The sequence below is a fragment of the Elephantulus edwardii genome, unplaced genomic scaffold (genome assembly GCF_000299155.1).
Source record: "Elephantulus edwardii isolate Elephantulus edwardi_28Jun2011 unplaced genomic scaffold, EleEdw1.0 scaffold00015, whole genome shotgun sequence".
In the NCBI taxonomy this organism is placed as follows: Eukaryota; Metazoa; Chordata; class Mammalia; order Macroscelidea; family Macroscelididae; genus Elephantulus; species Elephantulus edwardii.
Window position 1 is genome coordinate 28,694,830 of NW_006399765.1, and position 15,659 is coordinate 28,710,488.

At 43.5% G+C, this 15,659-nt stretch overlaps 1 protein-coding gene across 1 annotated transcript in view; it reads right to left on the reverse strand.

Moving 5' to 3' along the window:
• LOC102875591 (cofilin-1-like) overlaps window positions 1-13,633 on the reverse strand; it is a 50,135-nt gene extending 36,502 nt beyond the window's left edge. The window contains exon 1 of the mRNA XM_006881760.1: window positions 13,264-13,633. Coding sequence (XP_006881822.1) covers window positions 13,264-13,633 — 370 coding nt within the window. The remainder of the gene's footprint in view (window positions 1-13,263) is intronic.
• Window positions 13,634-15,659: the final 2,026 nt, after the last annotated feature.

The following is a 15,659-nucleotide window of genomic DNA, read 5'->3' on the forward strand; positions in this document are numbered from 1 at the left end:
AACTGGGGAGGAGGGTAAGTGCAACAATGAATGAATGAGAACCCAAAATCTTTGTAAATGTTCATTAAAACTAATAAAATTTAGTAACAATAAATTTAAAAAAAGACATCAAAAGACCTGTTACATTGGGAAAACCTACAGAGGTGAGAGTCCTCTCTGCTGTGCTGAAGAGCAAAGACATCTATCGTTAAAGACTAAGCTGTGCCTGACCCAAGTCACAGTACAATCAACTGCTTTCTAAGTATCTCTGGGTTTTGGTTTTGGGTTCCATGGAGTCAATTTGATTCACAGTGACCCTGTCAACAACGGATCTAAAGCTTTGTCCTATCCTGACAATCACTAGGATGTCCAAGGTCAAAGTTACAATCACTGTGTCAATCCACCTTGTGGGGGGTCTTCTCTTTCCCCAAACCTTGACTTTTCCCAGCATGGTGTCTTTTTTCAAGGCCGGCTCCTCTTGAAACATGTCCAAAGGATGTGAAGCCCAGTTTCACTACCCCACCCCTAAGCAGAATCCCAGTTGCACACCCTCCACCACAGGTTTGTTTGTTTGTTTGTTCTTTTGGAAGTCCGTGGATGTTCCGTACTCTCCTCCAACCCCACAATTCAAAGGCATTTACCATCTTCTTCTTAGGACCTTATTGCCTGGGAAGATCCAACTGGCATAATATGGTTCAGAAAGTCATGTTCTCCGTTGTACTTTGGTGAGGAGCACCGGAGCTCTTAAATGTTTTTCAGTGGTCATCTAGGACGAAACTCTACCCAACCAGAGCAAAAGAGCAACAATTCCAAAGACTCAAAGACAAAACTAGTCTACAAGACAAATGGTCTCCACCAAGTCAGCCTTGTCTCCCCTGCAGCACACAGCAGAAGGTGCCAGGCCACCGCTAGCACCAGCTCTGACCAGGGCCACTACAGATGCACCCTGTGAAAGCAGGAGAGAAATGTGGAGCAGAACCTCCAATTCTTTCCTAAAAATGTCACATAGCACTGGTTGAGAGTAGAATCCACCTCAGACTATTGTTCTGTGATACTCTTTCATTCTTGAGCTAAAACTAATCCCCCAAATAATCTCACAGAGAAATCATGAACTGACTCACAAAATAATGCCTGCCAGTTATAAGTACTGTGTTCCTTTTAAAAATCACCTCTATGAAGCCAAATGGTCAACAATGACTTTAAATCAGAGATGAGAATGTAAGGGAACAGGGAAGCTAGATGAGTGGAAACAGAACAACCAAAATGGAAATACTGAGAGTAGGCACACATTGTGAAGAATGTAATTCATGTCACTGAACAATCTGTATAGACTTTGTTGACTGAGAACCTTCTGGGTACACCTTCACAAAAAAAAAACAACAAGATTATTTCAAAAGAAAAACAAAAAGGGGGCTTTAGCGATACCCCAAAAAGTATCAGATCTCTCGTCTGTGTCAAGCCCCTTAGCCACTTGTCACCTCCACTCACTGGGGAATCCCTGGAGGACAAACACATCAGTGAACTGACTTCTGTGACCACACAGCACACACACGTGAAATAAAGCCAAACACAAAATCATTAACATGGTTTGACTACATGGTCTCCTACAAACTGCTAAGTCTATGATTGTGTTGTTTTCTTATAAAGATTATTACAGGGAATTACCACTAACTTGATGGCTTAACATGAGAGAAATGTGTTGTCAGGTAGTTCTGGAGAATTATTATATATCGGTAGGTGTTATCCAGTCGGTGTCAACTCACAGAGACTCCCTGAATAAAAGAAAGAAGCTTTGCCTGTCCCTGTCCCATCCACACAGCCACTGCTGGGCTGGAGCCCCCGAGCCCCCATGTCAGTCCGTCTCACTCAAAGATCCTCGTCTTTTACATGGACCTTCTACTTTACCAAGTATGACGTCCTTCTCTGGGAACCGGCCCTCCACACAGCGTGTCCAAGGACCTGAGACGACGTCTCCCCACACTCACACTTTTCCCCTGCACTACCTCACTTCTTCTCTCTCTCACTCTTCTCCTGCTAATTTAGCTTCTTGAATGTCTGTCAAACATTCCAAACCCGGCCCTTCCTAAGGGTCCTCACACTTTCTCTTCCCTATGCCTTCTGTCTCTTCACCCAGCAACCCACACAGCTCACGCCCTCACGTCATCCACATCTCCACATCTTTTTCTCGAAACGTGGAGCAAAACTCAAAGTTAGAGTAAAAAAACCAAACCAAAACAAAAACCCTCCCAAACCCCAGGCTCACTGGTCTGACAGTCTCTGGTGTGATCCCCAGAATGGCCTTTAGATCCCTGTCAAGCCCAGCACTGAACACACCCCAAGAGCTCAATTTCCAGTCAAACAACAAGCAGGCCCGTGAGCAAAAATATTAGGGAAGATGTGTGGCCCCTGGAATAGACGAGATGGGACAGCGGGCAGCGTCTGCCCAGGGATGAGGCCCAGAAGGCAGGCAGCGCTAACACAGAAGAATGAACAGAAACGGTAAACCCAGGACAAAACGCCAAGGCTGCTGTCACGCGGTGGAGATTGCAATCAATCACAAAATCAAATGTGTACGAACTCTTGGATGGAAAGCCGTCTGCTCTGCAAACTTTCACCCAAATAACAAAAGTTAAATATTTTCTCTTTAAAAGTCTTTTTCTCAGGGAGGCAGTTTCTAACCACTCTACCTGTAGTCAAACGCCTCTCTCCCTTCCTCTGGCCACTGTCTGCACCTCTGTCCTCAGTGAAGCTGTGACGGGTCGCTTTTACGCGTATGATGTCACATTCTGTGATAAGACTTGAGTCCCAATTATTTCCTAATGTTTTGGAATTCAAGACCTTCCTGGACTGGCTTCAGATGACTTAGTATTACGGCTGTTGGGTTTTTTCCATCTGTTTTGTGTTTGTAAGTGACACTTTCCCATTTACCAGCTGATACGGTTTAAGCAGATAATAGAAGATGCCAATTTGAAGCCCGAGCAAGGCATCAGCGGCCTTGTGGAACACTTTATTGCATTCTCTTTGATTGGTGGGCATTTATTATTTTTCTGTTTCTCCTTTTATTGCTATCAGCACTATTTTCCACCCCAGACAACATTAAGTAAAAATTAATCCACAGAAATATTAAAATGTGATATGTTCCCTAAGCCTTGGTGTGTTCATTTATCATCTTTATGTCCTTGCCAGTAAATTCCTTTGACATTTGTTTTAACTTTGCTTTCGGTGAGGGTGAATGGAAGGTAGGGGCTTAAGTCCAGCTACCAAACTGCACAAAGGTATAGAATTGATGACAAAACCAGCAGCAAGGTGACAGCTGGCAGAGAGTAGTCGACTGTGCATGAGGCAGGGTTGCTGGGTGACGTTTTATGTGCTGTTCATACAATCCTTATTCCTGGTCATGTGAAGCCCTTTCACATAGAAGTTATTATTTTCCTGTACAAAGAAAGAAACTGAGTTAGGAAATTTGCTAGTAAATGATCACTAGAGGCAGATTTTTACACCCAGATAGTCTAACTGCTCTGTACCTCATCTTTGGTGCCCCTGGAAGTCACTTGCCTGTTTTCTGTGCCACCCATCTCTCGGTGTGGCAGCTCACATCGTGTGGTTGCTATGATGGTAGAAACTCTACCACAGCATTTCAGACCCCAGTAAGGTCACTTCTGGTTTCATCAAAGCTTCCAGATGGAAAAAGAACACAAGTCGCTGTGTCAAAGAGAACTGGCTGACCCAGAAGAATGTCATAAAACAGCCTATGATCAAGAGGCAACAGTGATGAAGGAGGCAGTTCAAGCTGCTCTGAAGGAATTGGCAAAGAACAAGGCCCAGGAATTGATGGAATACCAATTGACATATTTCAACAGACAGATGGTGCCCTGGATGTGCTCACCAAGCTGTGCCAAGAAATCTGAAGGACGACTGCCTAGCCAACTGACAGGAAGAGATCCATATTTGTTCCCATTCCAAAAAACAGTGACCTGACAAAGTGAGGAAATTTTTGGACAGTATCACTAATATCATATGCAAGCAAAATCCTGCTGAAGATTATCCAAATATGACTGCAACAGTACATCATCAAAGAACTACCAGAAATACAGGCAGGATTTAGAAGAGTCTATGGCACCAGACACATTATTGCCAGCACCAGATGGATCTTGGCTGAAAGCAAAGAGTTCTAGAGGAATGTCTATCTGTGTTTCATTGGCTATACAAAGGCATTTGACTGTGTGGATCGCAACAAAATGTGGCTAGCTTTGGGAAGAATGGGAATCCCAGAACACTTGATTGGGCTCATGTGAAACCTATAATTGGACCAGGAAGCAGTCGTCAGAACAGAGCAAGGAAACACTGCATGGTTCAAAATCAGGAAAGGAGTGTATCAGGGACGCATCCTGTCTGCACATTTTTTCAATCTATACGCAGAACAGATCATCTGGGAGGCTGGACTTTATGAGGAGAAATGTGCATCAGGATTGGATGAAGACTCGTCAACAAACTTCATTATGCAGATAACACAGCTCTGCTCACAGAAACTGAGGAGGATTTAAAGCGCTTGCTGCAGAAGGTCAGGGACTGTAGTCTTCAATATGGATTGAAGCTCAACATTAAGAAGACAAAGATTCTCACCACTGGGCCAACTGGCAGCACCATGATAGATGGGGAAGAGATTGAGGTTGTTAACAATTTCAGCTTGCTCAGCTCCACAAACTCTTGGCATCAGCAGTCAAGAAGTCAAAAGATTAACTGCTCTAGGGAAGTCTGCCATTAGGGACCTCTCAAAAGTGTTGAAGTGCAACAATGTCAGTCTGGAGACTAAGGTGTGCCTGATTTAGGCCATAGTCTTTGCAATTATTTGCTATGCATCAGAGAGCTAGACAACTGTCAAAGATGACAGAAGAAGAATTGATGCCTTTGAGTTGTGGTGCTGGAGAAAGGTATTAAACATAACATGGACCTCCAAGAAAAAGAAAAGGTTTATCTTGGAGATAGTGAAACCAGGCTCCTCCTTGGGGGCAAGGATTTAGAAGCTCTGTCTCACTCTGGGCATGTTGCTAGGAGGGACCAGTCCCTGGAGAAGACATCATCCTTGGAAGGGCAGAGAGATAGCACAGGAGAGGAAGACACTGGATGAGATGGCTTGACACAGAAAGGGAAAATGGGGGTAGATGTGTTAGAGACCATGAGACTGGCTCAGGATAGAGCAGAGTTCAGAGAGTCATAGATTCACTATGAATTGCAGGTGACTTGACAGCACATAGCAACAACAGTAACAAATCTATCTGCCTATCTACTCATTTATCTATATATCTCTTCCTACATAACTATCAATCTACCACTTATCTGTCATTTGTATCTATCTACATAACTGTGCATCTCCATGCCTGGTTTTGAGAACTGATATTGAGCTTCTTCAACTATTCTTTGCACAGATGTGGTCAATCTGATTCCTGTATAGTTCATCAGACAAGGTCCATGTGTATATTTGTAGAGTTTTGGGGAAAAAAATGTATTTGCAATCAATAAATCGTTGATTATACAAAATTCAATCATTCCATCTTCAGCCTCATTTTTGTCAGCAAGACCATCATTTCTAACTACTAGTCCTTCTTTGGCTCCAAATTTTGCATTCCAGTCACAAATCATTATTTCTGAGCATTGACTATATATTTGATCAGTTTCAGAAAGCTGAACATTGAAATTCCATATTCCACTGCTTGGAATATACCCCCAGAAAATGATTAAAACATAAAGAATGGGAGTGATTGTACGAAACCCAATGTAAATGAAAGATAGTGTGAAACACAAAGTGTAAAACTTTGTAAGCAAACCAATATTTTTTTTTTTAAAAAAAAAGAGAGACTAAAGGTTACAGAAGAAGAATGGATACCTTTGCCTTTTGGTGTTGAAGAAAAGTATTGAGTATCTGTGTACTACCAAAAAAACAACCAAACAATCCAAACAGTTATGTCTTGGAAAAAGTGCAACTAAGGTGCTGCTCAGAAGCAAGGATGGTGAAACTTTGTCTCACGTCCATGCTTTGGGTAGGCTGTTAGGAGGGGGCCTCAAGAATGACGGAAAAGAACATCATTCTTGGAATGATGGAGAGTCAGCCAAAGAGAGTGTGACTCTCAACAAGATGGACCAAGACAGTGACTGTGACCATGGGCTCACGTCTATCAGAGACGATGAGGACAGCACAGGACAGGGCAGGATTCATACGGGTTGTTCATAGGTTTGCTGTGAGTTGTAGTCAACGACACCTAACACAAAACCAACAACCTCTCCTTACCTATCTCTCTCTCTCTCTCTCTCTCTCTGTGTGTGTGTGTGTGTGTGTGTGTGTGTGTGTGTGTGTCTGTCTGTCTGTCTGCTAATCAGCTCTCGGTTCCTCTGTGAAGCACCGTCATACATCAGGGATTTATAAATGCAGGCTGAGTTAAGCAGACAGGCTCAGAAGCCTAAAGCACTGTGAGTCACTGTTAGGCGATTCATCAGGACAGCTCAGTAACGAGACGTAACGTGTTTCTTCAAGTGCTCCACACATTTCATAAAGTCTTTTGATCTTCCCACCAACCCAGAAAGGCAGGAGATACCACGAAGATCATGCTACTTTTTAGGGATACAAACTCAGGATAAAAAGTCAAACCCCAACATCCAGAACCCACTCTCATTTGTTGTCTCATTTCAAACAGACTAGAACTTCTTGTTCTTAAGATGCAATACTCTCTGGTGACTTTTCTTTATTTTTTTTTCTTTCTTCATCTGAGAAGCTTGACGGAGAGGTGATGAGGAGCCTTTAAGCCATGAATACTCTTTAAAACTTACAATAGTGAGGGGGGAAAATAATAGAGGAGTAAGAAAGAGAAATGGTCTCCATAAATCAAGTTCTCCCTCTCGGTATAAGCATTTCCAATTGGCATGGAGGTTTCTGAACAACTAGCTTTGCTTTGTTTTGTGGGGGATTTAGATTGGATCGATAGCCTCAAATTTCACATTATTAAAGTAATTCTGAACCTGTCAAGAATCCTGACCCATAAACCAAGTCTGTAATGTTGGGACTGGATCAGCCCCAGAATGGTCAAAACCCTCATTTTTCAAACTGCTTCATCACCACCTGGGCAGTAATTGACAAACGACTTCTCCAGAGGCCTTCAACTCAATTTGCTAAAACAATTAGAAGAAGTGGCTTTTAGGGAACTCAAGGAACATTAGCCACAGGGGCTGCCTCGCAAACACATCTCTTTAAACATGTTCTTAAGCACAATCCCATTGCCATGTGACAACAACTGGAAATTATCAACCAATCCTCCTTGCAAAGTGCCAAACAATACTGAAATACTTTCTATTGCCTAGGTATTGTAATAAATAGGTAGTTACAGAGTCTCTATGAGTTTACTGCGTGGAAGAATCATCCTGGAGTTCTCGCGGAAATGCAAATGTCATTCAGCTGGTCTGGGTTCCACAGGGGGTTGTACTGTCAACCCAAATGTTGTGTCTCTCTAGCTGTTCAAACCTACCAGATGCCAGAGGACAGAAAGATGACCAGTGTCCTCCCAGGTGGCGTAGAGCCTCAGAAACTTCCCACAAGGTCATCTAAGAGTCAGCTCCTACTAGGTAGCGAGGAGATTGAAGGTAGGGACCTGCGTTTCTGCAATCTTTTTTTTTTAAAGTATTTAATTTCTATTTATTTCTTTTTCTGTTGCATAAAAATGAATTCTAACTTTTGTTTTGTTTTGTTTTTAATTTATCATTAATTTCAATGAAAATTTGCAGAGACTTTGGATTTCCATTCATTCATTGTTTCATTTTTCTTCCCTTCCAACCCCCCCCCCCTGCCCCCCGCCAAAGTATACCCTCTTGGAAAAGTAAAAGAACAATTATTTCATTGTTTTACAATCCCTTCCCCCATGTCCACTCCACTGTGCAGCCTTTGCTCTGGATTCCTTTCATGACAAAAATACCTAATCACATACCCCTTTTAAACAGTTTTCTCCCTCATCTGTTTCAATGCAGTATACATTATTGAACCCATCCTTCTCAGTCTCCCCCCAACCCCAAGGTCAGTCCTGTTTTACAACAGTGGCGCCATGCAGTATTTGTCCTTTTGTGACTGAGATACTTCACTCAGCATACTGTCCTCCAGGGTTACCCATTTTGAATAATATTGCATGAGTTCCTTGTTTTTCAGTGCAGCATAGTATTCCATTGTGTGAATATACCACAGCTTCTCTATCCATTCGTTTGTTGATGGGCACGTAGGTTGTTTCTGCAGTCTTAGAGAGTTCAGGTGATGGGTGTGGTGCTGGTACACCCAGCACATTTTGAGCTTCCATGTAGAAATGTCGCAGGCTTTGAAACCACATTAGCATGAGTTTGAATCCCGTCTCTGCCATTGCCTGTGTGTCTGACCTTGTTGTTGCTGTTAGGTGCCAACCTGTTGCCTATGGTTCATAGCAAGCCTTTGAACAACCGGTCTGAACTGTGAACCATCCTGAACCATCTCCACACTCTCTGATATGCTCAAATCCATTGTTGCCGTCACGGTGTCAGTATACCCTGTTGGGGGTCTTCCTCTGCTTCTCTGATCCCGATTTGTCCCAGCACAATGTCCTTCTCCAAGGACTGACCCCTCCTGAGAATGTGCCCAGAGTACGTGAGACGAAGTTTCACCGCCGACTTTGCCTCTGAAGAGCTCCCTGGCTGCTCCTCCTCCAAGGGCTAGTCAGTACTCGGAATGTGACCTTGAGGGAAGCCTTAACCTCTCTGAGCCCTGACTTCTTCATTTATCAAATTGTGTCATAACAACAGGTCCCTTGAGACTGGGACTCAAATTGCCTGGGCAGTGTCTAGATAAATAAGGAGTCGTTCAATAAACAGAAGCCTCCTAACAGGAATTTTCCACAGCCATGTGTTTGCAGATAGCATGATTTTAATATCAGTAACTACAGAGCCCTGGTGTTGCAGTGGTTCTGTGCTCAGCTCTTAACCACAAAGCTAGTGGTTGAAATCCACCAACTGCTACGAGGGAGAAAGATGTAGCTTCTGTGAGGATTATAATCATCAAAATTTTTGAGGTGTTTCGACTAAGTCTTAGGTGATTTCTGTGAATTAGAAAGCCCACAGTAAAAGACTCCTTTTGCACAGATTTGAACTCAGTCTGTCAGGCCTTCGTGGAGGACAGCCTGTGTTCACGCCAGCTACTGAGACATTCTCTAGGCCCTCGCGGTTCTGCCTGAATTTCCCGACCTGTTCAATGGAGCCCCTTCCTGGAGCTGTCCTACTCCTTTGTGTTAAATTGCTTTTCACATTTCCTCTATTCCCTGCCCATGTAATTCCAAGTATTTTATTGGCTGACTTGTGCTGGGCACAGGTTAGAGACCCTAGCAAATAAGCTGGTTTCTCCAATTGCTTGTATAACTCAGGGCTCTTTTTTGCCACAAGTGACAGAAATCCAATTCAGACTAGTTTAAGAAAATAAGAGAGACTTTATTTATTGACTCACCTAACTAAAAAGTCCGGGGCCATGGGTCTGGCTGCAGGAGTAGCTAGACCCAGGGGTTCAAACAGCGTCAGTTCTGCTTTCTTTTACTTGGGACTCAGGAGGAATTAGATGGTGACAAGATGCCTCATCGTAGCCCCATGCTTGCAGTTGCCCAGGAACGTCATTTTCCTTTGGTGATTTCAAGAAAAGCCCTGGGACTTGGGTTGGATTTACTGAGAATGTATGTTCGTACTGGAGTCAGTCCTCAAGCTGAATGGATAGGTCTGGGCTGAGTGACAGCCCCTAAGGAGTGGTGGGAGGTTATCATCTAGTGATGACACGTATGAGAACAGGATAGGGTAATATACAAAGGTATCATGGGAAAAATGAGTGTCTGGCTGGTGAGACATCAGAAAGTCACTGTACAGCTTCAAGACAATCTCATGAGACACCAAAACCAACAAGAAGATAGGCGACATTGACAGAGTTCTGGAGCTGGAAGGAGACCCAGTCATGAGAGGACTTATTCCATCTATTTTAATAGCCCTTTTCAATCATACAATACAAACATTACTCTGGGGCCATAAAAGAGTTTTAAAAATGGTAAGGAAAGGTGGAGTTGGGTTGGAGAAAGGGTTACTTGGGACCCAAACAACTGTTGGTCCCAAATTGCACAGCCTAAGTCAGTATAAGGCATGGCTGGGTGCTGGAAGAGAATAAAATTCCTCAATCTAATGTAAAAGTAATTGTTCTTCATAGAAATTCCACATGACTCAGCTATTCTACTTCTTGGAATATACCCTGAGACAATTAGAACTGAGACACAAACGAGAATTTGCACACCAGTGTTCACAACAGCATTATTCACCATATCAGTGCAACTCTGATGGTGACAACTGTGACAAATATTTTTCTGAGTGCCATCTGAGGTACTAAAGAAAGCCAGGCTGAAAGAAAAAGAGTAAAGTATTTGCATGTCCGCATGCATGCACACATCACAGCTCCAAACGCGCCTTTATGGAAATCATTTCATTACATGCAGGAGCCCACCCAGTGTTTAAGAATTAAGCAAAAGGTAGTAACAGAAAAAGTATTATGACCAGCACAAACACTCCTTGGGGCCTTGGGGATCAGGATACACACATGGAAACAGTCTAAATGTCCATTCACGATCAAATGGACTGAGAACGTGTGGTACATTCACACCATGAAGTATTATGCAGCACTTGTTGTTGTTGTTGTTGTTGTTATATGCCGTTGAATCACTTGTGACTCATAGCAACCTTATGTACAACAGCCTTAAACCCTGCTCTATCCTGTGCCAATCTTATTGTCTTTGACACACTCACCCCAGTCACTGAATCAATCCATCTCATCAAGGGTCTTCCTCTCCTGCACTGTCCCACCACCCTCCCAAGCATGACGTCCCTCTCCAAGGACTGGTCCCTCCTTGGAACATGTCCAAAGTATGTCAGACAAAACTTCGCAGGACTTAGGAACAACTTCGAAAATTACTATATAACTTAGGAGAAACAGGAGAGCATTATGCTGTGACAAATATTGTATAAGACCATTATTGTAGAAATAGAAAGATAAATTGTATGAGGACCCAAAGTGGGGAGGGTGGGAGCAGGGGGGTGAGAACGAGCAGGGGGAAAATCATAGGTTCACACAATTTGGTGGGTGGAAGGGGGTGGGTAAAGGAAATGGGAAAGATTCAACAGGGGTCTGGAAAGACAGGGTCGTCATGGGTACAGTTCAATGGTGAGTCATTTTATAAAATATAATGAATAATTGTACGGAACACAATGTGAACAAAGGATGGTGTGAAACAAAATGTCTGTGAACTTTGTAAGTGAACCAATAGAAAATAAATTTTTTTATTTATTTTAAAAAAGCAATTGTTCTTTATCGTCTATCTTTTCAACTTTTCCAAAGCCACAAAAAGCAATAACCTCTCTGACTGAGGTGTCCTCCTAGTACCTTCTCGTTGCTGTGTAGTTAGAATCAACTCTCAGCTGACTCTCCAGGTGGTTTTCAGAGGCTACAAATCGCACAAGAATAGACAGCCCGTCTTTCTCCCTCAAAGCAGCTCGCAGATCAGAACCACCAGAGAGGCCCTGGCTTTGGATTAAACCATCAGAGCTGTCTCCGAGTAACCTAAGGGCATATTATTGCAACTCTGATGGTGACAACTGTGGCAAATATTTTTCTGATTGCCATCTGAGGTACTAAAGAAAGCCAGGCTGAAAGAAAAAAGTAAAGTATTTGCATGTCTGCATGCGCGCACACATCACAGCTCCAAACGCGGCTTTATAGAAATCATTTCATTACATGCAGGAGACCACCCAGTGTTTAAGAATTAAGCAAAAGGTAGAAACAGAAAAATTATTATGACCAGCACAAACACTCCTTGGGGCCTTGGGGATCAGGATACCATGGAAATAGCAATTGTACTCAAGGCTGTTTTACATGATGCACATATCAACGAAGAAGACTCATATTTGGGGAATTTAATGATCAACAAGAAATTGCCAGCAAGTCGAAAATCCGTCGAGTGTTGATTAACACATTGGATTTCTGCATCTCTTCCCATTTAATCTCTTCAAAAGGGGACACCAAATGGCTGATAAACTTAATAAAATACTTTGGAATCTCAGTGGAGGCTGGAAACCTAAGGCTGAAGTTTCTGAGGCTATTTTTCAGAATCGTGTCTTCCTTCTGTGATTTTTATAAAGTTGGCCCACTTTGCTTAAAGAATGCAGGGACAGAAAATCCAATTCAAACTGACTTATAAAAGAACTTACTGGTTTATGTAACAGAAGACTCTAAGGGTAGCTGTAGGGAGAATCTAAAAATTTAAGGGGAGCTGTAGCAAGGACTCAAAGATACACTCAGCGTCCTTGGTGCCCTCCATCTCTCAACTGTGCCTGTAATTCATAGATTTCATCCTCAGGGTTCATACTGTGGCTCCAGATCGACATCATTCCAGATGCAAAATGGTGGAAAATTTACTCTCTTCCTAATACATTCCACAAAACCTGTAATTCCTTCTAAATAAACAGTTTCGATGATATGGCCCTTCATGGACTAGTGAATATAGTGAGGGGAGGCTGAGTCCCTGATTAACCAGTAATAGTCCATCTTTAAGTATGCTCTTGTGAAACTTGTACATTGGCCAAGAGGTGGTCATTCAGTTGAATAAGGGGTACTTTGTGGCTTAAAATCCTAAGAGGAAAGGAATGCATCGGGGTTGTAGCCTTTAACCATGTCTGTTCAATCTGCATGTTGAGCACACAGTTCCAGAAGCTGGACTAGATGAAGAATGAGGTATCAGGAACAGAGACAGCATCATTAACAACCTGTATTACACAGATGATGCAAACCTTGCTTGCTGAAAATGAAGAGGGCTTGAAGCAGTAATTAATAAAGAGCAAAGACCAGACGGAGCCTTCAGGGGGGAGTGTATCTCAATATAAAGAAAATGAAAGTAGCCACGAATGGACCAATAACCAACATCAGGAGAAAATAGTGAAGTCAGTAGTTTACTTGGGTTCACAGTCAACCTCTACACAAATAGCAGTCAAGAAACCAGAGAGCTTATTGCATTGGGCAAATCTTGGGCAAAGGACTTCTTTAAAGTGTTAAAAAGCAAAGATGTCACTTCAAAGACCTGCCCTGAGCCTTGAGGGTTGTTATTCCCCCCCGCCCCAGTTGTCTCATTTGTATTTAAAAACTAGACCATTAATAAGGAAGACTGATGATGAATTGATGCCTTTGGATTATGGTTTTGGTGAAGAACGTACCAGGGATGCCAGAAGAATTCACTGATTTGGAATAAGAACAGTCAGACTGCTCCATAGAAGTGAAGATGAACACCAGGTCCTCCTTCTTGCTCTCCTTGGTCTCGTAGGTTGCATCATACAGGGTGTAGCGGCAGTCTTTGTCCGGCAGCATCATGACAAAGGTGGCATAGGGGTCGTCCACAGTCTGGCCGACATCCCCAAGCAGAATCTCCTTGCCCTCCTCCAGGATGATGTTCTTCTTGTCCTCGCTCAGGCAGAAGAGTACCGCCTTCTTGCGCTTCTTCACCTCCTCTGGTGTCGATGATTTGCGCACCTTCATGTCACTGAACACCTTGATGACACCATCAGAGACAGCCACACCAGAGGCCATGTTTCCGGAAGCAAAAGGGATACGGCAAAAGGAGCGAGAGGAGACAAGAGCCGCCGCAGCTGCTGCCTGGATCCGACTGAACGGGGCCTCTCCCAGCCCCTTCCGTTTAGTCCCCTGAGTGTGCACCCCATAAGAGCAAAATGATCTATGCTCGCTCCAAGGATGCCATCAAGAAGAAGCTGACAGGGATCAAGCATGAATTACAAGCAAGCTGCTATGAGGAGGGCAAGGACCGCTGCACCCTGGCAGAGAAACTGGGGGGCAGTGCTGTCATCTCCCTGGAGGGCGAGCCCTTGTGAGCCCCTTCAGCCCCCTGCCTGGAGCATCTGGCAGCCTCAGACCTGCCTGTGGGGGCTGCACGCTGCCCCCTTCCTGCCAGACCAGAGAGGCTGGGAGATCCCAGCTGAGGGAGGGCAATCCCTTCACCCCAGTTGCCAAACAGTCCCCCCACCCCCTGGACCTTCCTCCTCCCTCCGCCCCTGATGGTTCTGGTCATCCCTAATTGCTTTTGATCTTCTGATTCCTACTGGGTTAAAACAGACCAAGTTCCCCCAGGCACCCCAGTTTAAGGGGTACCTTTATTTTTTTTAACGACACCTCCACTTCCTACCTGTTCCTTTCCATTTCCAGGCTGTCAATTTCTAACCGCAATAGTGACTCTGTGCTTGTCTGTTTAGTTCTGTGTATAAATGGAATGTTGTGGAGATGACCCCTCCCCATGCTGGCTGGTTCCCATCCCCTTGTCCCCTGGTCATGCCCACTTGAGTCAGGGCCACCCAGGAACCTTCCATTTAAAACAAACACACACACACAAAATCAATAATAAAAAAGTTCACTAAGAAAAAAAAAAAAGAAGACGTGAAGATGGTGAAATTTTGTGGCACGTACTTTGGACATATTATCAAGACAGACTAATTCCACAAGAAGCGCATCATGCTTGGTAAAGTAGAGAGTCAATTAAAAAAAAAAGAGGATCCCCAACAAGGCGGGGTGACGTGGCGGCTACAACGCGAGGCTCGAACACACCGCCGGTCACGTGGCTGACGCAGACCAGAGTTCGTTCTGTTGCCTGTAGGGTTGCTATGAAACAACTCTGCAACACTTAACAATGGTGACAAGCCACCTAAGCCACCCTGGAAATGAGGACTAGACAGCTGTTAGCAGGGAGAAGTTAACTTATCAAAGGAACTATGTAGGACATTGCCACCAAGAGACAAGGGCACGCTTTTTTTATAGACCAAGAGCGTAACATCTGTTAGACGAGCAGAGCTTCTATTAAGAACAAATAGTTATTCACAGATAGACTAAGGCAACAACTTAGTGTTGTTCCTTCCCGGTTCTCCTGCCACTTTCCTTCTCATAGTCCAATTCACCTCTAACCCATTTGGAAATCAACATGACAGACTGTCCAATCCAAAGCTCACCATTGGGCAAGCTTCTCATGTCAGAAAAGAGAAAAAACAAGCCACAACAAACCTTGATTGTGAATTCATGCTAACGATTCTATCTGCCCGAGGCAACTAAACCCAACCTCTCTGAGGCTGTTTCCATTAACTAGAAAGTTGCTGATATTCAGGGTTAGATCAAATACTACAGTTTTTGGAGACAGTGAATGAAACAAGCATGAATGGACAATTTCCAGCCACACAGACTCTTCAATCTCATGGGGAACATATGAAAGGAACACTGAAAGAGATTAGTGAAATCCAAAATAATTTTTAAAAGTCCTTGCCTTTTTTTTTACACAAAAAAGGAGAAAGAAGTTTAGCTCCATGAGGACTTGCACTTTGGAGTCTTTTTCAACAAGCATTTCACTGGCAGAATTAAAAAGTACTGGATAAGTTGACAGCACTGTTGGTAAAAATTCTAAGGCCCGGTTTCTTTCTGTTTGTTTTTTTAAGTCCAACCTAAAGTCTCTCAACTTCTTATGCCACACTGGCTGCTACAAATAAACACAGACATAAATAAAACTAGCCTGGTCTGCAGGTTGTGCTGACCCAAAGATCTCGCCTCTCTGGTGCTTCTA